The 26,520-nt window shown below is 48.8% G+C and overlaps 1 protein-coding gene across 5 annotated transcripts in view; it reads right to left on the minus strand.

Moving 5' to 3' along the window:
* Positions 1-2,269: 2,269 nt before the first annotated feature.
* Positions 2,270-26,520, minus strand: part of PDZD2 (PDZ domain containing 2) — a 339,767-nt gene continuing 315,516 nt past the window's right edge. For all 5 annotated transcript variants that reach the window (XM_073891061.1, XM_073891060.1, XM_073891063.1 and 2 more), the window contains 11 exons: positions 26,389-26,458; positions 24,837-24,871; positions 23,943-24,099; positions 21,624-22,420; positions 18,325-18,469; positions 11,910-15,936; positions 10,985-11,102; positions 7,510-7,611; positions 6,559-6,820; positions 3,784-3,918; positions 2,270-2,436 (listed from right to left, as the gene is read on the minus strand). In XM_073891061.1, coding sequence (XP_073747162.1) covers positions 2,270-2,436; positions 3,784-3,918; positions 6,559-6,820; positions 7,510-7,611; positions 10,985-11,102; positions 11,910-15,936; positions 18,325-18,469; positions 21,624-22,420; positions 23,943-24,099; positions 24,837-24,871; positions 26,389-26,458 — 6,015 coding nt within the window. The remainder of the gene's footprint in view (positions 2,437-3,783; positions 3,919-6,558; positions 6,821-7,509; positions 7,612-10,984; positions 11,103-11,909; positions 15,937-18,324; positions 18,470-21,623; positions 22,421-23,942; positions 24,100-24,836; positions 24,872-26,388; positions 26,459-26,520) is intronic.

Raw genomic sequence — 26,520 nt, forward strand, 5'->3', positions numbered from 1 at the left:
ATAGTTTAGCCTTTTGCTTTCTCCCTTAAGTTCCAACTGTGGGCCAGGGAAACCCTTCTGGCAAGATCTACTAGAAATGATGACTTTAGCCTACTTTAGGCTAGTAGAGTCTACCCTTGCACTCTTCAGATACGATGATGAGAAACTCTCAGGAGACCGTTCCATTGCTCCAAATTGCTCTAGAAATTCTGGTCTGTTCACATAGGACTGTGAGTTTCTTACTAGGAGGCACAGCTGGAAGAGTAGAGGCAAATATTCTCTTACCGTTTAGGCAGGAAAGCAGAAACCACACAACTGACCCCAGAGACTTAAAAACAATCTAGCATGCACCTTGCACTGACTGCCTATAGTATCCTACCTGGAAGTGTAGTGAAAAGTAGAAGCTAAATTAATCAGGTCTTTCTTGCTAACTTTTGTACCACATTTTTTGTATAACCTGTTAAAAAAAAAAAATCTGGGCTCACACCAGCCAGATCCTTCATTCTCATCTGAGAGACCCCTGTGGGCCAACTCTGCAGAGGTTTTCTGTAAGGGATGAGTCACTCGGAAAACCGATATACAAAGGGGACAGCTCAAGCATCTCCATGATTGGGGGGGGGTGTACAGTGACCTCAGTTCTTTTCTCTAAGCCATAGACCCAGGCTGTAGGTTACTGAAAGAAGCGTCCAACATAAAACCTGGGCATATCCTCATGCACGCAGGTTTGGCGTCCTCACCCATATTCCCAGGACTCGAGCAGCTGGTCTGCGTCCCCCTCGGATCTGGGTTGTGCGACACAGTTCTGCTTCTTTACCTTGAAAGAGTGACTCACCCGCCCTCCCCATTGTCGTCTTCTTTCATTTTGTTAAATGAAGCTGATGGAGGTTTGGAATTTAAGAAAAGAAGGTGCAGTATGGAGGAGAAAAGCCAGTTTTGGGACTGGGAGCAGCTACTGGGAAGAAGTCATGCTTTGACAGGAGAGCAGCCGGGACGAGTTTCACGGGCAGTGTGAGGCAGAACAGTCTTCGGCACAGAAACAGTTTTGGCCTAAGGAAGAGTTTGCAAAACAGGAAAACAAACCCAGCAAACATGTCCGTCACTGCAGCGGCATCATGACACCCAGGTCAGGAAGAGCGGGCCAGTGCTCAGAAAGGGGCTATTTCTTACGCTTGTTGGGCAAGGGGAAGACCAACCAACCCACCCCAAAGCCCCCTAAAAGGATTATTTTTAAGTTCCGCCCTTTGGGTTGTAAATGTAATGCCTATGTTTATAAATCCAAGGATGCTAAAAAGATTTCTAAAAATTTAGCTTAGTGTTTGGAGTGCATAAAATATAGAAATGGAAACCCAGTGACTATAGTATTTCTGCCCACTCCTGTGTTGACTGGTCTTGAATTCAAGCACTTATTCAAGACCAGTTCCGAACTAGATGCAAGGTGCTTTCAGAGCTGGAACTTGCTGCTCATTCTAAGCAGCAAAGTTCATGGCTATTTAGTATGGTTTATCAGAACGGCATTTCTGTAAAATAGCCTTACGACTTACACTTTCAGATCACGATCAGCACTTCATGATGATCCGTAATCCACTGAGTTGAACTCTGCAGCCATACATTGCACATTACACTCACTAAAAAATACCACTTTCTTTTATTTTCCTTTTTCATTTTTGGATAATTCCTGAGCTCAGCTTAACTGTTAGGTCATAACTGATTTTTTTTTTTTTTTAAGTCTCACTTTCTTTTCACCATAACGTACAGACCTACAGCTCCTTCCACTGAATGTGCCTAAAAGCGTTCTCTTATTTACTTACAAAACTATATAAAACTGTAGTCCTTTACTTGTGACACTGGTGTTGCCCCTCAGACTGGGTTAGCTCCCTCACTGCCAGGATTGGGTACGGTGAGCGAGGAGGGGAGGGATGCGAAGGTCTTAAGTAGTAGGTGTCTCGAATGAAGAAGGACATGCCACATCTTGTATCCCCATCAATAAACATAAAAGGGAGGGGACAGGCACCGGAGCAAAAGCATCCCTCCTGGCCTCGGTGGTCCGGGTAGCAGGATTCCAGAGGTCGGCCCCGTTGCCGTCGCACATACACGAGGTCAGCTCTTCTTTTAGAAGTAAAAACCTGGAGATGTTTATAGTCCTTGCCCTTACCGATGTTCCTGTGTTGTTTAGGAACCCAGTGTTTAAAGAAGTTATGCTGATTTGCTGAAGTAAGGGAACTGAGAGAAGGAGATTCTTGTTAAAAAATGTAACAAGCACCACTAGTGAGTGTCACTCCCGGTGCCTGTTTTAGGAAGAATTCCTGTGCTTCCTAATTACTAGCTGCACGGGTCCCTCTGGGACAGACTTCATAATATTCCAGGCATCAAAGTGCATAAGCCCCACCAGGGGTTTCCCATTAATGGCAAGAATTTCATCTCCAGCTTCTATTGTTCCAGCTTGTTCAGCGGCACCACCTGTGAGAATAAATGCAGAATAATGCCTGGGCACTTTCATAGTGTTCAAAATAAATTCCAAGTAAGCTAAAAACTTAAATGAGAAAAATCTGTGAACGATAGGCCCATATTCTTAGGATAGGGAAATGGTTCTTAAGACACACAGAGCATATACCCATGAAAAATTTAACTACGTAAGCAATGGACTAGGAGAAGGTATTTTCAGCGTATTTAATCAACAGTCCAAATGCCCAGTAAATGCAGGAAAACAGGTTCCACTTCTATCCAGTGTACCGTGATCGCTAATCAGTGACTGTGGAGATAACTTAAACAGCTCGACATACTTCTACACCCCAGCTTTCTCTATAAGGAGCTTATGAATATGTTGTTGTTTTTTAAAGATTTTATTTATTTGACAGAGTCACAGTGAGAGAGGGAACACAAGCAGGGGGAGTGGGAGAGGGAGCCCGATGCGGGGCTCGATCCCAGGACCCTGGGACCATGACCTGAGCCGAAGGCAGACGCTTAACGACTGAGCCACCCAGGCGCCCCATGAGTATGTTCTATATATTACCTACTGATACTCTTAATATCAACTATTATATAATAGGATATACAGATTTTTATATGTACTGATATTATTAGTATAATTATACTTTTTAAAAAAAGATTTAAAATGAGCGTGCGTTGAGAGCTGGGGACGAGCAGCAGAGGGGGAGAGAGAATCGCAGACTCCCCGTTGAGCATGGAGCCCCACAGGGGGCTCACTCACGACCCTGAGATTAGGAACTGAGCCACCCAGGTGCCCCAGTATAATTATACTTTTTGAATATAATTGTGTAGCTCAGGAACTTGAAGAGATTTTTGAGAACTGTCCAAATCATAAAGTAATTATTCAAGTTCATAAAGAGACCTTGTATCTACCACATGTTTCAACGATCTTTATGCTCTCATCTTACCTTCCTGAAGTCTAGTATTTGCAATTTGAAAGAAATACAATCTTGGTCCATGTTAATTACCCCTGGCTGGCAATTCTTGATGGCATTAACTTGGTACGTTTATATCAGTTACAGCTAATGCTAGTTAGGGACACAGACCCTGGAGCTGGACTGCCTGGGTTCAAGCCTTGTTCTGCCACTTGTGTGTGTGACCTCAGGTGCTTGTGTAATTCCCCTGTGGCACACTCTCTCCTTTGTGAAACAGGAATAATAGGATTGTCGGGGGGTGGGCAACATGAGTTCATACATGTAAAACACAACAGGGCTGACACACAGTACATCCTGTGTGTGGGAGAGAATGAAAACATTTTCCAAACGGAAGGCACAGTCATACACAGAAAACAGCCGACTGGCTCTTCTAGGGCGTTACCTTTGTATACTCTTTTAATGAACAGGGGCCCATCTCCAGCCATTGAGGATTTTCCTCCATCCAGACTCAAGCCCAGCCCAGCAGAGGTCTTCAGCACTTCGACACACAGCGCATCGTGTGAAGGTACGCTTCTCCCTGCAGCAACGACATTCGTAAGGATGTAAATGACAAGGACACTCATTACCACCTCTCCAGTCCCCCAAATGTATTACCCCATCGCCCCTGAGTCCCATCTCCCTTCAAAACCAGCGTTAGGATTGGTCTCCCAAATTTGGAGCTGACCTCGTGGCTATGTTACTGCTGTGCATGCACCATTTGCTCTTCAAAGCATTTTTTTTTTTAAAGATTTATGTATTTGAGAGAGAGAGAGCACATGCATGTGAGCAGGGGGGAGGGCCAGAGGGAGAAGCGGACTCCCCGCTGAGCGCAGAGCCTGATGCAGGGCTCCATTCCAGGACCCTGGGATCATAACCTGAGCCGAAATCGAGAGCCAGACACTCAACTGACTGAGCCACACAGGCGCCCCTAAGCACTTTCTGTAAGCATGGAGGCAGCTTTGGGGCCCAAGCAGAAACCCTCAGAGACCAGACTGCTCTTGGCAAGCCCCGTACACTGTGGTCGTGTGTCTTAGTGAAGTCACGCTTGGGGAATCAGTGTCCTGCCTACCCTGAGTGCTGATGGCAGTGGAGGGTCACAATCCGGCCCTGATAACCTGCAGCACCCCAGTGCCAGGCCTCACGTGAGACAGCGATCGTGGGTCCCAGAGCTCCGCGCCTTCCCCCTTCTGCTGTGCATGCTCCTGCCCTCGCTAACATCTCCTTTCTCCATGGGGGTGTGGGGGGGCACATTTCCCTGGCAATGGGTCCCCCACTGCAACAAATGTGTGCAGACTGCCCACTTGGGCTTGAGGCTAAAGTAGCCAGCATCCCTGCCTTTGAACAGAAAGGTCTGTCCATTAGTGGGGTTTGAAGAAGGTCACTCTGCGTCCACGGGGTCTGAAGGCAATGTGCCACAGGAATTTCAATAGGTGATTTCACTTGCTTGTTAAACAGAACAGGCCCATTACAGTGGCTCTCAGCTCTGGGCCAGATTCTACTGAAATCACCCAGGAACCTTAGAAAGCTAGTGACTCTGGGCCCTGACATAATTGAGCTGGTGAGTTTGCTGGGCAGTAGGATTCTAAAAGCTTCCTAGGTGCCTCTTGTGCAGCCCACCGCCTCTGTCCTCAAGTGGGATGCTCCCAGGGCACGTGAAGGGATGATTCCATGGGTTCGGGTGGAGCCCTAGGCAGGGGAATTTTAAGGAACAGGACTATGAAAAAGTTTAAGCCCTGAAAGTGCTTATAATTTGGTAACTATAGAACCCGGTTCAAGGCCAGATGTTCTGAAGGTGTCCCAGGAATACTTAATGATTATAAATGACAGAATAGCCTTCCATATCCCAAGTTCATGAGGCTTAAAAACTCTAGAAGCTGCCAGGAGTTTCCTGTGATGTTAAGTTTCTGGATCCATTGAAAATAGACCAAGCAGTTGAGACAGTGCTGGGGCAAAGGTGAGCATGACAAGGTCTGAGGACCTAAGGTGTTTCCCAGTATTGAGAAGGGCTTCATTTTTCTAGAGGCGTAAAAAGCAAGACAACAGAGGAGAAGGGTGAGAATTCTTCCGACCTGTGGAGGCATCTGGACAGGAAGAGTTTCCCCTCTGTTCAGTGGAAGTGAGTGCTGTTTTCAGCAAAGAAATCACGGATAGGCCAGGCCACCATGAAGCCAAGTTGAACGGAGGAATTCAACTACCCTTGACTTTACTAGGGAGAGACGTTGAGAAGAAACCAAAGACCTCCCCAGAAGGCAGTGCCCTGATCTGAGCTTCCAGAGGCTCTCCGTGCTCTCGGGACTAAAGACATTGCTCCTGAACTCCAAGGGAGAGGACACCACGGAGGTCTAGCATAGTTCTCCGAAGGCCGCCATCAGCCTTGTGCTTCAGAAACAGAAGCAGTACTTAGTTCCAAGTAAACACCTCGTATGCCTTCCCAGCGGGCCTTGGGATGACAGTATGGAGGGCGCTTAGGAAATCCTCTTCTCAACCTCTTTTTATAAGCTTTTGGTTGATTAAGGCTACAGTCTCTGTTTTTAAACATTTGTGCCCCCTCATTTCCTTATGTTCTTCTAAAACAGGAAAGAATACAAACCCTGGTGTTTCCAAGGACAAATGGCAGTTCTGGAATTTCTGCATGCTCTCCATGATTCCCCTTATCACAAGAGTTTTGTGTTTTACCTAAGTCCTAAGAAGATATAAATGTGAAAGGGCTTCCTTCCTCATACACGTAGAGAGGCTGTCAAGCAGTCGTTCAAAGTCTTCGACAGTATGGCTTTAACTACGGGGGGCAGTGGTTTCTAACTTACTAGGAACACTGCTTTTTCAAGAAGAATCCAGAAACATTAGACTTCACTACATTTGATTTCTTCTTTTTTTTTTTTTTTTAGGGGGAGGGGGGGGGGGGGGGGTGGGGGGGGGGGGTGGGGCAGGACAGAAGAACAGAGAGAATCCTAAGCAGGCTCCAAACCCAGTGTGGAGCCTGATGGGGGCTCGATCTCAGGACCCTGAGATCATGACCTGAGTTGAAATCAAGAGCTGGACGCTTAACCGACGGAGCCACCATGCGCCCCTCTATTTGATTTCTCTGACCCTAATGAGAGTAGTTAGGTTCCTTTTGGTTCAGCCAGAATCTGCTCTGCCGGTTGCTCACACCCTGCCAGTTGCTGGGCTGGTGACTTACCTATACCAGGCTCCAGTGTGCTGGCCTTCCTGGAGAGCGGGCCCTGCCCACTGGCTTCCTGCCCACTGGAGGCTCTGGGCCGATCGTTCCCTTTCCTGATGACCACGAGCACATCTCTGTGCAGCTGTGCTTGGTGCAGAATCTTGAGGACATCCCCATGGACTAAGCCGGCCAGTGAGGCACCATTGACGGACAGAAGGAAATCCCCTCGGTTCACAGTCCCTTCCTGAGAAGCAGCCCCCTGAGAACACACCCTGTGCACCTGGGGCGAGGAGAAGACAAAAGCTTTGGAAACTTCAGTCAAAGCAGAAGGGCAGATGCAAATCTGTAGTAGAGGAACCTTCTAATGGCAAGTTTGCAAAATCCTACGAACGTGGTTCATTGAAAGCCTGCGCCGCGTGAGGGAGGGAATTACAAAGGTCGGTGCCGGCATCTGAATACATTTTTTCCTCAACTTCTTGCGAGTGTGTAATCTGTGCCTGGCACTCCGCCGGGCAGTAAGATCACAAAAATGAGCAGGACCTGGTCTGGTCTCACGGGGGCGGCCTGCCTCGTGATCTCAGAGGCCTCTGAGTGATCTAAAATCGGAGGTGGTTCTTGAGAAGGAAGTAATTTCAGAAGCACATGCAGATTGGGTCAGTTGATTCTCGTGTTTTTCTAGTGTTTTAAGTATTCAGGTGAACATGAGGAAACTCCAGAAAACCGTGCTTACACGTACTGGCATCGAGTAGGTCACTCGGTCTGCACATTGGTCGGCTCTGTGGTAAAAATGTGTATCTTTGCCAATGGCTAGGTTATGTCCTACCTCCCGCACTTTGCCACTTTGCTTTGTTAGGAGGAGACAAACACCACCAGTGTTCTGTGAGCTCACAGATGGGAATTTTGTCCTGAGCACCTCTGAGGCTGTGTCAGGAGTGACTTCCCTGGGAGCATCTTAACGTGGTCACTTACCACAACTGATTTCGGCTCCATGTCTGTCCCTCCTGCCACAGTGAATCCCAGACCTGAGCCTTCTTTTTTATTCAAGACGATGAAGCAAACATCTTCTTTATTCTAGTAAAAAGAAACAGAAAAAAGTCCAGTTGACCTTTGAATAACCCAGGGGGTGGCTCACTGACCTCCGCACTGTCAAATCTGCATAGAACGTCGTCCCTAAAACTTAACCACTAAGAGCCTGCTGTTGACTGGAAGCCTTACTTAGAAACGGTTAATTTTCTATGTTGTATTATAGACCCTGTTCTTAAAGCTAGGGAAAAAGAATGTGATTAAGAAAATCATAAGGACGTGATGCCTGGGTGGCTCAGTCAGTTAAGTGTCTGCCTTTGGCTTAGGTCATGATCCCAGGGTCCTGGGATCGAGCCCTGCATCGGGCTCCCTGCTTTGCAGGAAGCCTGCTTTTCCCTCTGCTGCTCCCCTTGCTTGTGCTCGATCTCTCTCTCTCTCTCACTCTGATGAATAAATATAAATAAAATCTTGAAAAAATCGTAAGGAAGAGAATGCATTTATAGTACTGGAAAAATCTCGTGCAAAAGTGGACTTGTGTTGTTCAAGAGGCAACTGTATATTCCTCGTGCCAAGAGTCCGGAAGCTCTGATGTGAGTCCTCCTGCACAGCTGCTCAGCACGAGCCCCAGTGGTTATTCGGGAGCTTTCACACAATATTGGAATTGGAGGAGCTTCATCTCAAGCATCCTGCTCCCCTCCTGGGTGGTGCTGACATGATGGTGTTTTGAGGGTCCATCCTGTAGCTACAGCCCCATGTTTAGGGTGGACATAAGCCAGGATGGGGCAGGGACAGGGGACAGTTTAGGAGCTATTCCGGGCACCAGATTATGTCTTCCCAAATCTGATCATAGCACATCATTTGATCTTGAAGGGGATTCTTTACTGTACAACTGTTTAAGTCTACAATTTAGCCAAGCCAGTGTCAACAAGAGCAGAGAGAAGTAGTGCCAAGAGGCAGGATGAGAGAAACTGAGGCCACCAGTTTATGTCCCCGTCCCACCATGTTCAGTTCATTAGATTTCAGGTGCAGTTGATGAACTGTCATAAAATACAAAGTATGTTAAAAAATATAAAGTACTGTAAAACTAATTGTCAACTTGAATCGAGACTAGAACATTCCTAGTAGTGTCCTAGGGTTAAGTAACAAAAAGATGTCCTATGTTTCAAGCATCAAACAAAAGATATTTTGAAATAAAATATTTTAGCTAATTCTGAATTTTTACTTCTTTTGCTCACACACTATATATGATGAACAACATTTTAAAGATCTGCATTGCTAGGTTCCCCAGGAAGTGATGTATAATCTGTCAGTTCAGGGTGTTCTCAGCCCAGCAAGAGAAAAAGAATCTAACTCCTTCAGGGTTGCTTTGATGAGAGAAAGTGAGAACACTGAAGAGAGAGACCCAGCTCCGTAGTGTGCTGGGGAAGGAACCCAATACTTAAAAGAAAGTTTAGTTCTATTATTAGTGTGTCCTAAAGAGTAACCCCAAACATTTTACACCTCCCTAAAGAAGTTCATTCAACCCAAATCCCCATATGTCGTCACTAGTCTATCGGGCAGACCTACTGCTAAGGCCAACTGTTTACACGCTCAGACCCCGTTCAGTGGAGAGAATGAGGGCTAGGCTTTCTCAGTGAAAATGGGAGCATGTGGTCTGGTAAATGACCTTTGTGTAGCTTCTGGGAGGTAATGCAGTACTTCTCAGAGACTTAAGTGCCTTTATGGGAGCAAAGACAATATTTGAAAATGGGATTCTCCTGCATTCCGGGATATAACACCAAAATTTTAATTTATTCAAATTTTCTGGTTGTGTTTGAGGATACAAGTGTGCTAGAAGCTGACTGTCAGGCCATATCTCCCCTCTAAGTAGCTTAGCACAGCATCAGGGAAGCTCCATGCACCCCCGAGAACTCCCCAAGGTTTGGGTGTGTTGAGGTCAGAGGGGCAGGGCTTGTTCCCCCCGCCCCCGATCTCTCACAGTGCCCCCAACAGGAAGCCACAGGGATTCGTGTGCAGTTCCATTTTCAGCACCCACAAACCACACTCACTCAAAAAGCAAGCAGGAAATTTCTGAAGATGGTAGAGCGAGGACATCTCCGCTCATGCTGCTCCGGGAAAGCAACTAAAGACTGCAGGATAATAAGGGGAAAAGCCGCATTGTGATCAAGTAGGAAAGCGCTTCCACACCAGACCACAGGGTTGTCTGGTGGTGAGTGTACAACCAGAGCGAGGGGGTGGGAGGCCCCAGAGGATGCCCCCCCACCCCTCCTGGTGGCGCTTGGCATCCTTTCCACACAAAAAGTCTCCCCTTTTGTTTGTGGTCCCTGAAAATGCACATCCCATTTTCAGTTGGTTGAGACTTTTTGCTTTTCTCCTCCTCCGTTTTCTCTAACACTGAAATGTCTGGAGGAAAAGGGACCTGGCAAAGCGTGATCCCACCGTGCCACCTTGACTGGAAATGCCAGAACAAGACTTGCATGCAGGAGATGCTTACTTATTGTCACAAGTTGAAGGAAGAAGGGAGATGACAGACTAGTCCCTTTTACTGAGAGTGAAAAATGCTGGACGTCTCAAGGTTCACTGCACAGACTGAAACCAGTGGGTTGAGGACCAGAGGGAGTGTAAGCCAAGGGCAACTGGCCGCCTCTCCATCCTGGTTCACTCCTTAGTAGATGCCAACGTCACAGCCCTTCTGGGTAATATTAGAATTTCTGGAACAGTGTTCTCGAATCCATCAGTGACCCAGGTATATTACCAGTTGAGAAACTGTTCATGTTTGCTTTTTGTTCTCTAAACAGAAATACTCATTTATTAGGGTTCAAATCTCTATGGGTAGTCCTGAGAAATTAATGTTCTTCAGAGACGTATTCTAGATATGAACCCATGGCTTCTTTTGTTGTTTACTGTCACCTCCGATTTATGGAAGGACTTCATTTGTAAGGACCCGTTAGCCACACTGTCTTGAGCCCCAGGCTTCAGAAGCCCCCTAGGCTGGGAGCCCGGGCAGGGCTACACAGATGCGCTAACCCATCTCCCCAGCAGGTGGCTCCCTTGACAAGGCGTTAATGTCCTCCTAGTGGCCGGGCCGTGATTGTGGTCATTCCCTCCCATCTCCAAGACACCCAGTTCCGTTCTGAGGACCCTCTGTAGACAAACGCCAGATGTGGGGGGTGAGGAGGAGGGCAGCTAGTCACCACTGGGGAATTAAAACAGCAGCTGCACCTGGAATTCAAGACAAGGCCTAAGCTTGAGAAGCAAGCTGCAAAGTGAGAGAGAAGTCAGACCCGGCTGAAGAACGCCCTGCATGGACCCGGGACGGGGTTCTCCGGGGCTCTGGGGGGACCTCTCCAGGCTGGGGGCCCACGCTTGGGTACGGGCGTGGCCTCCGCTCCTTCTCCCCGGCCTGTCCGCTTTCACTCACCTCTGATTGTGCTTTCGCTTCCTGAATGAGAGTTAGGACGGTCGATCTGGACCCCACTGATGATAAAACAGACTGCAGTCTTCGCTGGTCCCCCGCTGAGATGAGAAGCTGATCCAAACTAAAGAACATAAATATATTTGAAAAACATTAAAGAAAAAGGTGATTTTTCCATTTCATAAGGACGTATTTAAAATGATCTCTTTCTACCAAATTGCAGGCATTTTCTGAGTGTCATGGCCTCTTGGTCATAGTAACTCTCCATTCAAACTAAGGAGAATCCTGTGAGCTCTAATAGGAATTTCACTTGCTGCCAACAGCGCTGGGAAGGACTGCGGCTTCTGGGGTCCCTCCCGGATGTCAGGGAACTAATCCTGGAGCTTAGAAGAAAATTTCTGACATCTAAAAAAAAAATATTCTTTAAAATTTGTTAGAAATTTTCTGTTAAACTCTGGTCACCTTCAAAGACCCAGGTTCTCCCCCGAGGCACAGCCTGCCCTGTCCTTTCTCATCTCTCTGGTGGTGGGTGCTTGTGCTGAAGTGCCAGGTCCCTTAAGGCTTCTCTCCTGAGCAACATTCTGGCAAACATTTTCTCTGCAGGCACTGTGGGTTTCTAGTAATGATATTAAAAACAAAGGGGGCTAAATGTAATGTGGTTATCCTGGAAGAGAAAAAGGATGTAAGTGAAATTTGTTCCGTGAAATCCGAGTGAAGTCTGTACTTTAGTTCATTGTGTTCTTCCAGTGTTAATTTCTTTTGCCAACTGAGGCATGATTACATTAAGATGTTCACATCGGGAGGGGCTGGGTGAGGGGTTCTTCACGGGAGCGCTCTGCATTATCTCTGCAACTTTTCTATAAATCTAAAGCTACCTCGTAATTAAAAAAAAAAAGTTTATTTGAATAAAAGGGGAGAGGAAGATACTTACTTAACCGACCAGCCTTTTCCAGAAGGCAGATCCTGGGGGGTTTCACCCACATGATGGGCTGAACTGGGTGCCCCAGGCTCACTGGCTTTAGGGTTGCTTCCTCCTGGACAGGCCCTGTCCCCCCGCTTCATGGGGCATGAAAGGGCAGTGGACCCACTGAGGCCTGCAGTGGGAGAACCAAGTGACCTCCTGGGGACGATTTCCAGTTCCGTTTTGAAGAGCACGGTGGCGGGCCCTGCCGCGAAATCCTCACTGCAGAGCTTGTCAAGGTCGGGCATGCTCAAGGCTCGCAGCTCCTGGAGCTTGGAGCGGGGTAAGGGCGAGGGCTGGGTGTGGCGCACTGAGGACTTGTTCCTCTTGCTGGGAGAGGCTGGAGCTGCAGTTGGGGTGGGACTTCCAGAAGGACCAAGTGGTTTCTTTGGGGCCGAGTCAGGGCCCTTGTTACCGGCTCCCGCTGGGTTCTGCCGGGAGACCGTCAGCGTTGTGCTGGACGGGCACTTGGTCATTTGGGGGGTGAGGGTGCTGGCTTCACTTTGGCTTTCGCTGCAGGAACTCAGGCTGCGTCTCAGTGACCTCGCTGTGGGGTCAACAGGGTGGCTGAGGCTCCCGGAAACAATGCTGCCTGACGACCGTCTCCCAATGGGAGGCTTGGAGCTTACTGACAAAAAAGGGGACGCCCCAGACTTGGCCACCAGCCGGTCAGAATTGGCCAGGTTCTCAAAAGACTTGATCCTCTGCTTCACAGAGAAAAATGAGGTAGATTCATAGTTCTGCTCAGGGTAGTAATGTCTTCTGGTGACTTTGATTTTGTCTGTGACTAGGCAGCTCCTTTCTTGAACCAAAAGGACATCCCCTCCGTCTGTGGTCGGAAGGTTCCTTGATGTCTCCAGAAGGGGCTTTACACTATATACACCCTGTCCGTTAGCCAGGCCAAGGACACCGCCTCTGGAGGCCTTGGCCTCAAGGAGGCCCCCACTCGTTGCAGGGATCTGGCTGTCCCGATGAGAGCGGCCTGGGCTGTGCAGGGCATGCCCCTCCCGGCCAAAATGGCTTGAAAACTGGGCGGGCATGGAGTAGGTCCTGGTGGCCGGCCTTGGCGTGAAGTACGGATGGTCATCTAGTGCTGGGCCCCCTGCTGTGCCATTCCTGGGCATCCCTAGGGAGCCGGACGCCTGGCCCGCCTTCCCCTGGGAGGAATCTGCCTTTTTAGCAGGCAGCTGTGGGGAGGGGGAGGAAGAGGCCAGTCTTGCCATCCTGGAAGATTGCTGGGTTTCCTGCTCCACCTGGGGGGCACGAGATGGCAGCGACGACGGAGGATTTGGGGACGGCTCCAGTGACTGGTGACAGGGTCTGATTTCAGTCTTCTCCTGACAGTTGCTCTGGGCCCAGAACCCTCCTAGTCTGCCACTCTCGGCCGGCTTGTCACCGCAGGCATCCTTTGGCATTCTTTCACAAGAAATTTCAACTATTTTCAGCTGGTTGGTTCTTTCTAGGGGATCGCCAGCAACTACTTCGCTTCCTTTGTCGCCAGGCACCCCTGGTTGGGCGGCCTCCGGCGCTGGATCCGGCTGGCTGGACCCCGGAGGGGGGACCTCGGGCCCGTTCGCGGCCGTGGACGCGCTGCCCCCCGAGGCCGCAGGGGGCGCCCTGTTCTCTGGTCCACCGCGGGGAGAGGCGGCGGCGGCGGCGGCGGCGCGGGCTCTGTCGGGCTCTGCGTGGAAAGCCGCCTGGGATCTACGGCACGCAGCTTGCTCCGGAAGAGTCTTGGGGGAGGCGTGGGGTGAAACGAAGGCTGTGACGCTCGCCTCCGACGCGGGGGGCTTCGGCGGCCGGCTCTCCAGCACGCACTGGGGGGGCCCGGGGGGGGCTGGGGCGTTCTTGTCCGGCTCCTCGTGCTCGGCTGTGTGGAACCGGGGGGCCGTGCCCTTCGGAAGCATTCTGTGGGAGGTCTGGGGTGAAATGAGGGGTTTCCTGGGGTCCATCCCACCGGCCTTGGCCATAGGAGCAGCAGGGGCCTCCGAAGTGACTTTGCTTTTGCTTTTGATGCTCAGTCTCTTCAGCTTAGGACCGGATTTGGGTTTCTGACAGTTATTTAAAAGTGTTTCCACTGAACCTTTTTTAGGTGGGTCTTTGTTTTCCAGACTCACTTTCAGCTGAGGGGGGCTCTGAAGCCCAGCAACCCCCTTTTTGTGGCTGGAACTCGACCCCTGACTTTTGGAGTCAGGGCTTCTGGCGGGCACCATGGGCCGCTCCCTTTCAGTTTTGGCCTGTGCATGCGTACCATGGTTATTTTTATTTATTTCTTTAAACCAGGCCATGATGGGCCTCCTGGAGATCATTTTTGGTTTCTGGAGCACGTCATCCATGTCTTGACTTTCGGAGATGTGCAGATTCGTCAAAACAGATTCTCCATTCTTAGGGACTTCCACACTGAAGGGGGACCGGTTTTCAGTTGCACTGACATTTGTCTCTTGTTTTTCATTTGGGGTTTTGTCACCCAGCAGGTCATGTTCTAAACCATTTACCATGTTCAGATTGCTGAGAGTGACCGGGAGGTTGTGAAAATGCCTGGCGACTTTAGGAGGCTGGCCGTTCTCCACGGCTGAGCTAGCGCTGGTGGCTTCCATGGTTTCTTCTTCACACAAGGGCCTAGGGTTCTGTAATATCCTTCTGTCTGCGTGAAGTTCATGCTCCTGAGAGCTTATATCCAAGAGAGAAAATGGCTGGGAAGAGTTTGGAATTGAAGGGCATGAGGTGCTTGGCACAAAGGACGCTGTCTCACATGGATTTCCCACCACTTGACTCAGAGCACCATGCTTTAATGGCAGAACTTTGGCCAACACAGGGCAGGGTGCAGCCTGGACAGGTGCCTGAGCAGTGGTTGAGGGTAGATTGGGGGAGCCATCTATAGAACAAATCTCGATTTGCTCCTCCTCAGACTCCGTAGTGTCTTCCTTGTGAGAAGACCCCTGAGAACGAGGAGGTGACCAGTTGTCCCCAGTGGAAGCTCGTGGGGCTTCGGTGAGTGATTCAGGGTCAGAAGACGAGTCCTCCGCATCACCATACATGGATGAGAGAGATGGCTCTGTGCTGTCACCCAGGCCTGACAGGGACGTGCTGTCTTCGTGAAAATTGCTGAAATTTCTAGAGTAGTTGCTCAAAAAGTTTTTGTTCACAGTAAAATGTTTGTCAGGATTAATGGAATCCAAAACTGAAGGCTGGGAGGCCCACTGTGGGTGAGGGGGCTGGCCAGCAGCTGCCCAGGCCCTCCTTGGGGTGGGGGTCTGGTTCCCCATGACTGGCTCAGCAGCGTGGGAACTTCCGCTTCCAGTTCCTGCTGGAGGCTGGCCCTGAGAAGGTCCCTCTTGACTCCGCTGTTCCCCGCTCTGAGGAGACTGAAGTCTTGGTTCTGAAGCATCCAGCTCCTTGATGAGTTTGTCGATGTCGGTCACAGGGCTGCCCCCACTTTCCCTGGGGCAGCAGTGGCCCGAGACACTGCCACACACCCCGTCAGCCTTGTCAGCAGGGGACGGCAGGGTGGGGCTGGCCTGCGGGGCCCTCTCAGCCCCAGAGTCTGCTGCCTTGAGCAGAGAAGAGCCCTGGGAGTTTTCAGGAATGAGGACTCCTGTTGTTTGCAGAGCCTTGCTGTGGTTACCGGGAACTCCCGGTCTCTCCTCCTGGGACGTGAGGCCTGGGGGCAGGACGGTACTAGCTGGAGATGCTCCGTCTGCCTCAGATCCTTCCCTGTGGGGAGCTGCCTTCCTGGGCGAGTTGGCTTCTGGGGCTGCTGCTGGAGTGTTGCCGAAGTCACGCCGAACCACTGTCATCGTCCCGGGGGCTGAGCTGCGCTGTGGGGCGAGTCTGACTTGACATCTGTCGTCAGACTCCGGAACCCTGGGTGACACTGGCTCTCTGGGGTTCTCAGGCTGCCTGGCTTGCTGTGTGTCTGCTGGCGTCTCGCTGGGGTCCGGGTGGGCTGCCCCCTTCTGCCCTGGGGTAGGGACAAGGTCTGGGGGGCCATCCAGTCCTGGGTTGAGAATATAAACGAAAGGCGGGGTGATAGGGGAGAGAGAGAGGGGAAAGTGAGAAAATAGAAAAACTCAAAAAAAAAAAAAGAAAACTTAACAATCTCAAATTCTTTTTTTCCCAGAAGGACCTGCCACAACCTAAATGTAGCCTTCTTGTCGTTCTCATTTTGCCTCTGAAATTACAGAGCACTCACATCTAACAAATACCACCCTGCTCTAGATGCTCTGAAGTAACTCAGACTGGCTGGCAGAATAAACCTTTGTTTCTGCCCTTTTCTCTCTTGGTTATTTTTAAGGATGGGGACACCAGAAATCCTCCACCGGGGTCTCTTCACGCCATCTGCTCTGATGGCTTCAAAAGCTACAGGAGTCAGGCTGTGGTTCTGTTTCATCCCTTAGCTTTGCGCTCATTCTGTGGAGGTCTCGCATCCCCACTTTAGCTCTCATTGTGGGTTTGGCCTCACGGTGTGGGGTTGTGAGCCGTGCAGTAAAGTATAAAACAGGTGCTGACTTTTGGGGACTTACTGCTCAGTGCAGGAGAGGAGAGAGGAGGCTAATTTGGGAAGACACACGGGAGCTGCAGAAGGGTGCAGGCTTGCACCATGTCTGAGCTGCTTCTTGAGCGTGTTCAGAGGACTGGGAGAACTGGAGGGCCATATGACCTGGGAAGCGTGGACAGAAGGGGTGGGGACCTGACGGGGGTCCCGGGGGGATGGTTGACCACACAGTGATGAGGAGGAAGATGAAGGAAAAAAATGGAACGAAAGCAGGGAAGAAAGAGCATGTGATCGGAGGGGTGCAGGGAGAGGTGTTGATGCCAAGGACAGCAGGAAATGGTCATTCCATGAAGTGGGTTCCAGAGAGCCACTGTCCTGGAGGCCCTGCACACTCTTGGGCTAATCTGTTCTCCTCTGGCACATGGCATCTGATAATCAGGGGAAACTGGCACAAAAGAGAACATTAGATTTGCTGTTTTCTTAGGAACCAGGGGTTACAGTGAAACAGTCACAATGAAAGCACCAGCTTTGAGAAGACTGTCTCCCCAAATGTTACACTCCCTCCACATCTCCCACGCAAACCATCTTAATTGCAGATGCCTTTCCCCTCCTGAAGTTCCTATGTCAACAATTAAGGACTAATTATTAGGACTTAGCACTATGCTAAGAGTTTTTCATGCGCTTAATTTTCCTCCCAACACCGTGAGGTAGGTCCTGTCACCATCTGCTTTGGAAAAGTAGGGAACTGAGAAGCGGCGTGGCTTAGCAATGGATCCAGGGTCACAGAGTGTATAGCCAGAGGTCACCTGGGAAGTCGGACCCACAGCCCACCCCATTCTTCTAAACCCTGATTGCATGACCTCTGTGTAGAGAGCACCTGGCCACAACAAGGTCGGACCACCAAGACACCTGTGGAGACTGTGCTTAACTTCCCCAGGCCCCCGTGGAAGGCGAGGGTCATGCCAAGATTTGAATCCTTGGGCTCCTGTCCTTCTCTGCTCAACCTTTTGAATTCCCTTCCAAATGACTTTCCTGCTTCTGCTGGTGCCAACTATGGGGAAAAGTCATGATGACACAAAAGGAGGGGATTTGAAGGTTATTCTTTAGCTTCGGATTCACTTGCTGAACAAACCCTAAATTTTTGTTAGCAATTTGACTTTATTGCAAAGTGTGTAACTGAAACGAGTTTTTGAGGGAGATTAAATGACACAGAGGCAGTCCTTGATGTCACCTTTCAAAAAGATCCTTCTCTTGTACCCCTCCCCCCACAACACACAAATGCCCCATAACGGAAAGGATGTTGACTCAATTATGGCGCATGATGGGGAGGAGGGCCCAGCAGCCTTTGCAAACGATGTTGCAGGTGCATAAGGACATGGAAGATATGGGTGCAGTTTCCCAGCTAGAGTGGAGCACAGAGGTGCTGAGACGGACGCATCAGTGCTTAGGAGGGCCTGCCAGGGGCCAGCACCAGGCATGCAGGCCAGGAGCATCTTGTTGACCTCAGCAGGCCGCGCAAACACTATATTCTGCAGATGCAGGAGGTACAAGATATTTCTCAGTGCATTTGATTTCACAAGAGACGAGTGTTGAAATTCTGAAGGGCAGGAACTTCTCTGTGTCATCTCATGTCTCATTCATTAATGTACCCGTCACAAAATAGGTAAAGAGTGTCAAGCGGCTGAAAATGGATGTACTCTGATGTGGAAATAAAGCTATGAGTTTAGGCACAACGATCTAGTGAAGTTGTTAAATGCAGGCAGCTTGTAAATATCATTAATCTGTGTAAGAGGTTTTTTCCCCCCACAAAGTTCTCCGCATGTAACATTTTTATTAGGGTAACTTCTGCCCTCCCATCTTGAAGCTTAACAAGCAATGAAATAATCTTACCTGTCCCGGGTTGTTGCCCCTGCTCTGGTGCAGCTTCGAGCAGGTTCTCGGTGCTGCAGCCAGCATCTGGGTGGGGCGGGGCACCGGCAGGCCCCCAGTTGGCAGGGACATGCCCATCGCTGACGGTCAGCTTCCCCAGAGATTCCTAGCCCAATGACAACCACAAGTCACTGTCAACAACTTTCAGGTTTTCTGCCCCCTAAGACATCACACACGGAAAAGCGCTGCTTTGGGAAATTTCAGAGAGCCCTCGACTAGGAGCCACAAGATCCAGATTCTGGGTGTAAGGTCTGCTAAAAAATTGCACAGTCTTGTTACTCTTCCTAAGCCTCGGTTTTCTCAACTTTGAAATGAGGGTGATCAGGGAAATGCAAATCAGAATCACGCAGAGATGTCACGTCACACCTGCAAGGGTGGCTATGATCCAAAACAGAAATAACAGGTGTTGGCGAGGATATAGAGAAATTGGAACCGTGTGCATTGCTGGCGGAAATGGGAAATGGTGCAGCCACTATGGAAAACAGTATGGAGTTTCCTCAAAAAAATAAAAATGGAAATACCATACGACCCAGATATCACACTTCTGGATATATGCCAGAAGAATTAAAGCAGGTTCTCTTAAGAGATATGTGTACTCCCATGTGGATAGCAGCGCTGTTCACAAATAGCTAAGATGTGGAAGCAGTTCAGGTGTCCACTGACAGAAGAATGGATAAGCAAAATGTGGGATTGACATACAATGGAATATTACTCAGCCTTAAAAAGGAAGGAAATTCTGACACATGCTACAATAGGGCATTATGGACAGCGACATTATGGGCAGTGAAATAAGCCAGTCACAGAAAGACAAAACTGTCTGATTCCATTTAGATGAGGTACTGAGAGTTGCCAACATCAGAGAGAAAGCAGACTGGCAGTTTCTGGGAGCTGGTGGGAGGGGGAATGGAGAGTCACTGTGTAATGGGTACAGAGTTTTCTGGAGACGGCCGTGATGGTTGCACAATATACCACTGAACTGTACACTTTTGTTACGTGTATTTTACCACAGTAGAAAAACTGGGGACAAAATGGGGATAAGATTTGCCCTAACTTACAGTTTTATTTTTTTAACTTTTCTTTTTTTGAGAGAGCGAGTGAGCGCGAATCCTAAGCAAGCGCCATGCTCAGCATGGAGCCTGACACAGGGTTTGATCCCATGACCCTGAGATCATGACCCAAGCTGAAATCAAGAGGTGGATACTTAACCAACTGAGCCACCCAGGCACCCCTCATAGAGTTTTAAATAAAAGATTAAATGAGCCATTATAAAAATCACATGCAGCCCACAAAAGGATATATCAACGTAAGGTGTTATTGTCTTTATACTGCATAGTGATACCCAAGACTGTAAGGTCAGCTCCTCAGTTTGGTACTTAGGGCTAGGACTTATCTGGATAAATGAAATTGACATTTAATATTCCAAAATTTCACTTTAGCCAAGTGTCAATTACTTTATCTTCCTTTCTTCTACCTAAAACCTACTGTAAAAAAAGAAAGAAACTCGCTAGGAAGTTAAATCAGATTTATTTGAAATTCACTCTCTGAGTTAAGGAGTCATAAAGTGGCCCAAAGGTGGCCGCAGAGGAGAGAGCTGAGCTGTATTTTAAAATGTTTAATTTTATGTTATGTGATGTTCATCTCAATTTAAAAAGTATTAAGTAAAAACAGTAGAAGACAACCCACTTACCAAAGGTTTTTTCTTTTTAAGATTCCAATATTTGAGCGTAAATACTTAATGGCAATGCATTTTATTTTCTTTCTCATGTATAAATGAAATGGTATTTTTGAACTAAATTTTTCATGAGAAGAATTAAACTTTTGTGCAAAAGTTTTAAATGCTTCTCAAAATTCTTATTGGGAATACTCATTTACAATAACAAAAGCTCTATATGGATATGAATATATTATTATGAATAACACCCCTGGTTTATATAGTTATCCAAAACTGGCTGAGGATACTTTTTGAAAGAAGGGGTTTAACCTATTAGCTGAACATTGCATATTAAAACACATATGCTAGGGGGCCCTGGGTGGCTCAGTTGGTTAACCTCTCTGCCTTTAGCTCAGGTCATGGTCCCAGGGTCCTGGGATTGAGCCCCTGTGTTGGGCTCCCTGCTCAGTGGGGAGTCGGCTTCTCCCTCTGCCCCCCCCCCCCGCCCCCGCTTGTGCTCTCCCTCTCTCTCTCTCTCAAATAAATAAATAAAATCTTAAAAAAACAAACATATGCTAGTTGGAAGTAATAACATTTTTTAGGAGGACGAAGAAAGATGCATGTTTCTTTTTCTATACAGTTAACAAAAATCCCTTCTGCCTAATATAGTTTTTATGACTTCGTATTTTCTGGGTCTGTTTACATGTATGTTTGTATAAACCACTTGAACATGCATCTTTATAAATATGGCCTTACAGTCACCTCAGAGAGAAACTATTTATGTTGAGATCGTAAACAACATTAGTTTCTCTTACTCTCTCCTTGCTTAAGCGCGGGTATACTGATTAAAAACGAGCAATTTGACAATTCTGGGTCATTCTAGCGTATGTGTAACCAATTTGTAACATAAATAATATTTAATTGCCTCTAAAGTGGTGTGTTACAAATTTCTTTTTTTTCGTTTAAGATTTTATTTTTAAGTAATCTCTACACCCAGCATGGGGCTCGAACTTACAACCCCGAGATTGAGAGTCACATGCTCCACTGACTGAGCCAGCCAGGCGCCCCGGTGTGTGATCAGTTTCTAGCATGCCTCTTATTTCACGTGATTCTCACAAGGGTATGAGTAGCTTTGATTACACATAATGACCGCAGAAAGCCTGAAAAAATGAGGGTCGCTCAGAACCTCATGAGCTGGAGGGAATCACTGTTAAGCTGTGTTTGATGGTCAGTCCAGCTCTGAGAGATGATCGGGGTTGATGACTTGCCTCAATGGTCACCCAGCTCGTGAGTGGAGCAGACCCAGTGCTCTTCATCAGCCTCCCGCTGCCCTTCGCTCATCCGCCATGGCCCCGTGTCCGGGTGAGAGAGCGATTTCATCTTACGGCAGGCTGATCGATGACCCGCTCCCTGGGCACGGTCCCCCACCCACCTGCTGACACACAGACAGGCTCCCGAGCAGCCCGTGGATGGCAGTGAACGACTGCTGAAACAGAAGCCTCCAACCATTCCCCCCTCCCGGCAGGTCACCCCCTGCTTTCTCACACACCTCATCCTCACTCACACAGTAGGGACTCAGGTCCCAGGTTACGAAGAGGAAATCGGTTACCTTCTCCACAGTGCCCCCTGGATGAACACCAGTCCTGGTCTCTTTGACGGAAGTGGCCTGGACACATGGGTCGTCGGCTCCATCAGTCAGGTGTACTGTCGCTGAGTTGCTGGGCCCGGCATCAGCCTCGGGCCTTCTGTGATGTGGGCTGACCCTGGCCACTGGTTTGTGCCTGGACCCCAGGCTGTCATTCTTCTGCTGGGCAGACCTGGGGGTGTCTGTGTTCCCCAGACTCTGGCTGCCTGTGTCGGCTTTGTATTCCAGTTTGGGCGAACTCCTCGATCCTGATAGTTCCTTCCTCCCCGAGCAGCCAGGGCCACCCTTGGGGGCTACTGCAGAGGCCAGCAGGTTGGCTGCATGGGGAGGAGTGTCCCCCACACCCTCTGGGACACTCTCCTCTGAGTCCCGTGAGCTGCCGAGGAGAGGCACTGAGGAGGCCTTGCTGACCATGGTTTTCTGGGGCTGTGCCCCCCCGCTGTTGATACCCATGACCTTGAAAGAGGTCATCAAGACGTGCCGCGAGTCGTCCTCCGCCAGAGGCCTGCTGGGACCGGGGAGGGACCCCGGGAGGGAAATGCAGTCCCCTTCCCCGTCAAACTCTCCCTCGTCGGTGGCATCGTCCGTGTCGTAGCACCCCACCCTCCTCTGGCGGAGGAGCGGGGTCCGGAGGAGCTGCGGGCTCCCAGGGAGACTGGCTTGTCTGGCAACCGTCACCTGCTTGTGGAGGAGCCCAGAGGCCCGCTGGCTTCCTAGCGTCACGAGGCTGTTGGCCCTGGGTTTTCCTGGCTTCTTGTGAGCTGGTGGGGATGGGGAAAGAAACGGCCAAATGAAACAGGGTTTCCCGGCCGGCCGCCCCCCCCCATTACGCAGGAGCATCCCCACAACTGCCAGCCATTCATCCTCTGGCCGCTGACCACCGGGCTTTAGGGACACGGCTTCTTGGGATTTGCACCCGGTGGACAGTGGCTTCTCGCTCTCCTTTTCCTACTGGCCTCCCTTTTTGTTTGCTTAAATTTCTTTCTTTCTTTTTTTTTTTTTTTTACTTCAACCTCTGGATTGTTTAGCCTAAACATGTATGCTTCCTAGAGGCAGAAATGTTTAATTCTACGCCCAGGATGCCTGCCACCACTGCTGGGGTTCAGACTACATGCTGTTGCTGGGAAGTCCTCTTTGGGACGATGCCCGGAGAGCAACCAGCCCCGCATGCTGGAACCTTCTTATCACATGAGTCCCTTCCTTCATTTGTGGAGACGGGGGTGGGGGGCATAGAAGCTCCTAGAGCATGGTACAGGGAAGCCTGAGATTATTATCGATACGAGTTCCAAGCAGGGAGGAGGGAAGGCCCGTGCTGCCCAGCAGACCCTTCACAGCTTGCTGAATGTACAGAAAAGTACATGGGCTTCCACCATGTGACAGAAATGCTGCTGTCGGAGACAAGAGTACGCTTGTCCGCTGTTCCAAATGAGAGCCGGAGTGGTCAGGTCTCCCTGTCCTAAGACAGGGATGTTCTTGGGCAGACATTAGAAGTAAAAAAAAGAACAAAGGGGGAAAAAAAGCAGACCACAGCAGCAGAAGCCCGAGGAATCAGTATGGTTCACGTCAGCTCATTCTCTCATATTATAGTGACAGCGTGATCAAGGAGATTTGTAAACAACTGTTTGATAACATTGGTCTCTTATGAGTGCTGAATCCTTCACTCAGCTGCCTTCTAAAAAGGAGTCAGTTAGGGCCTGGTGAGGGAAGGGACCTAGAATTTCGCTAGGAATCCCCTAAAACAGAAAGCTGTTAGCTTGCCACCCTGATTTCATGCCATAAATTTCAAGACGATGCTAGGTAAACCGCATCTAAACACCGTCCAGGTTAGCCACCTCCAACACCCAGGATACAGAACGTGCACTCAGACCCTTCACCCCAGAACCGAGGGGCCAGTCAGCAGTGGGGGGCTGCATTTTCCAAAAGTAAGTTTGGAATTTAGTCAGGGTACAAAGATAGCTTCTACTCGACCAAAGGCGCCACTTCCAGGTCCCTATTCACATTATACCGCCCTGCTATGTAAGCCAACAGGGCCCGAGTCAGAAAACAGGCGTTGTTGGGGCGCCTGGGTGACTCAGTTGTTAAGCATCTGCCTTCGGCTCAGGTCATGATCCCGGGGTCCTGGGATCGAGCCCCTCATCGGGCTCCCTGCTCTGCGGGGAGCCTGCTTCTCCCTCTCCTGCTCCCCCTGCTTGTGTTCCCTCTCTCGCTTCTCTCTCTCTCTCTGTCAAATAAATAAATAAAACCTTAAAAAAAAAAAAAAGAAAGAAAACAGGCGTGGTTTACTAGAGGTGCTGGCTGGCGGGCCACTGTCCTCAGAGGTGCTGCAGCCGCTGCCTGGGGGGTCATCGTCCTCGGAGCCGGCCACCACGAGGTCTGACAGGGAGCCTGGGACACCGTGGGCAAAGTCCTGGGAGGCTTCGGGTTCAGAAATCAGGGCGTCCTGTTGGAGAAGACGGTGCGGGCTGATGGGGGAGGCGCGCCAGAGGCCGGTTATCCGAAACAGTAACTCCTGACTTTCCAAGAACACTTCGTTCTCATCCACGGTCATTTGAAACACTGGTGAGAGTAGACACCCACTTCCATCGACTCTAGGATGGCTAAATTAGACAACTGATGAAAATGGCAATGGTTGCTGCCAGACAAGGTTTTTAAGAGATTTTTTTTTTTTTGGCCAAATGTTTAGCAATGACCAGAAAAGCCACAGCAGCGACTTATCAACCATCCCAAGAAAACCACTGGGGGGAAGAGATAGGAAAATGGAATGACATTCCAAGCCACTGGTTCGGCCTAGTGATGGAACAGAAAAGAGGGGGGTCTGAATCCTGTGCTTAGATCCACTGGGACTGAGGAATCACCAGCTGGGAAACATTCCAGTCTCCTTAAAGTCACAGGTCCCCCGAAAACCAACCGGAGACCCCTTTATTGTGGAGCAGTTTGAACACTGTTTTTAAACTGAAGCTCAGTTCTTTTATTTTGGTGCTCTATTCTTTTCTTAGATGAGTATTTAATAAAAGAAACACACATTTTTGTTCTCAAATTAGCATTGTTGCCGTAGTCTGTAAAGTGGCTAAAATGACTCCTGGACAAAGATATGGGCTGGGCCCTCAGGTTTGACTTATGAGCCCCAGGAATTGGTTCATGGGCCAGCTGAGTGAGGCAGAGTGTGCCTTGACTCACCTTTTTTGCAAGAGAGGGACTCTTCAAGGGGGTACCTGTTGGAGAGAAAATTCACCATAATGTCAAAAGAGCAAAGCACACATCCTTACAAATAGGTTCACATTCTTAACCACAAAAGAAGGAGCCAAACATATTAACCCCTCTTTGCTTGACTTACACTGATGGGCCATGCGTATAGGTGTAGACATGCATGCACTCGACCTGGGTACCCGATCCCTACTCCACCCCACCTCCCAAGGTTCTGCTCATGCTTCAAGCCCTAACTTGGATGTTACCACCTCCATGATAATCCCAGTTGGAGGTAACTTCTTCGGAATCTTAAGAGTATTTTATACTACCCATACACCAATTTTCATACACACAATATAATTTAATTATAAGTGGATGCCCCTCATCTCCCTTCCTCAACTATTTATAAGGCTGAGACCCTCACTGATCTGACCCCACAGTGCTCAGCATTGCACCTGGATCTAGGAAGTATTCAGTGATATTAGTTGAATGGATTGAAGGATCAATGAACAAAGAAACACCACTCAAGAAACTCCTGAAGGAACTCGGGGGAGGGTTGAATACCTATTTTGGTTTTTAGTAGAAGGATGAAAAGATTTGGCATTGAAACTTTAAATTATATGCCATGAGCAAAAAGAGCTTGCACATGAGGTTCATAGCTTAATAAAATCTTTTGTAAATGATCGTGGGCATATGCCGGGATTATGAAAGGGCAGCTTGCAGGCAGGTCAGGAGAAGGGCCTGGCCAAATAAAGAGCCCATTATGGCTGGGCCTACTTTAAATATATTAATTATGGATGCAAATAATGAGGGTATTCCATGGCTGCCAAAAAATCCTGTGCCTTCCTTTTCCTCTGACAACCAGTAACTCACGTCTGTTTCTTTTTCTCCCGACATCAGTCTTGACATCAGTAATATCTTGAGTTGAGACATGTTTGCAGAGTCCCTTTGGATTTCCATTCTACTGGAAACATTACTTTTAAAACTTGATGCAATGTTTCCAATTTGAAATTCATAGGAAATTCTTACTATCTCAATCCTTCTCTGCCTGAACTTTCCCACTTAAGAAAAGGGGGAAATCATGATTTGGGGAGCTTCTACTATTACTCTTTTTCAGTTGAAACTTAAAAAAAATATCTACTTATTATTGAAGTAAGGCTGCCATACTGGGTGGAAACCTTTAGTTCATGTAAAGAAACCCCAGGCTTTGGAACGGAGAACACACTGTGTCTACCAAACAACTGATATTTTGGTATTAGTTTTTACCTAGGCCATTTCAGATGAATTGTACATAAACAAATGAAATGCTGTTAACTCATTTTTGTAAATTATCTCATAGTGTATGTGCTTTAATAAAGCACATTAAATAACAGCAGAAATCAAAAGTAGCAGCTAGGAACAAGCACGGGATCTCTTTGACAATGACTTCTGCCAAACCTGATAATGACGAAGACTCTAATATCACGGCATGGGGCAGGGCCCCCTGGGGGAGCTTCCTGGAAAGCTCTACTCAACGCTGGACGAAGTCGTGCAATTACAGTACCTGAGCTGGCCTCTTTGCTCTCCTGGTAAGTGCTGCGTGCGATCACTGCGTCCATTTCCTGCTCGGAAACCTGATTTTCAGCAGAAAGCACAAATGAGATGGTTTTCTTTCTTTATTTTCCCCCAATAAAAG

Source organism: Callorhinus ursinus, unplaced genomic scaffold, assembly GCF_003265705.2.
Source record: "Callorhinus ursinus isolate GAN/ISIS: 27379988/994484 unplaced genomic scaffold, GSC_fseal_2.0 scaffold3, whole genome shotgun sequence".
NCBI classification, from domain to species: domain Eukaryota; kingdom Metazoa; phylum Chordata; class Mammalia; order Carnivora; family Otariidae; genus Callorhinus; species Callorhinus ursinus.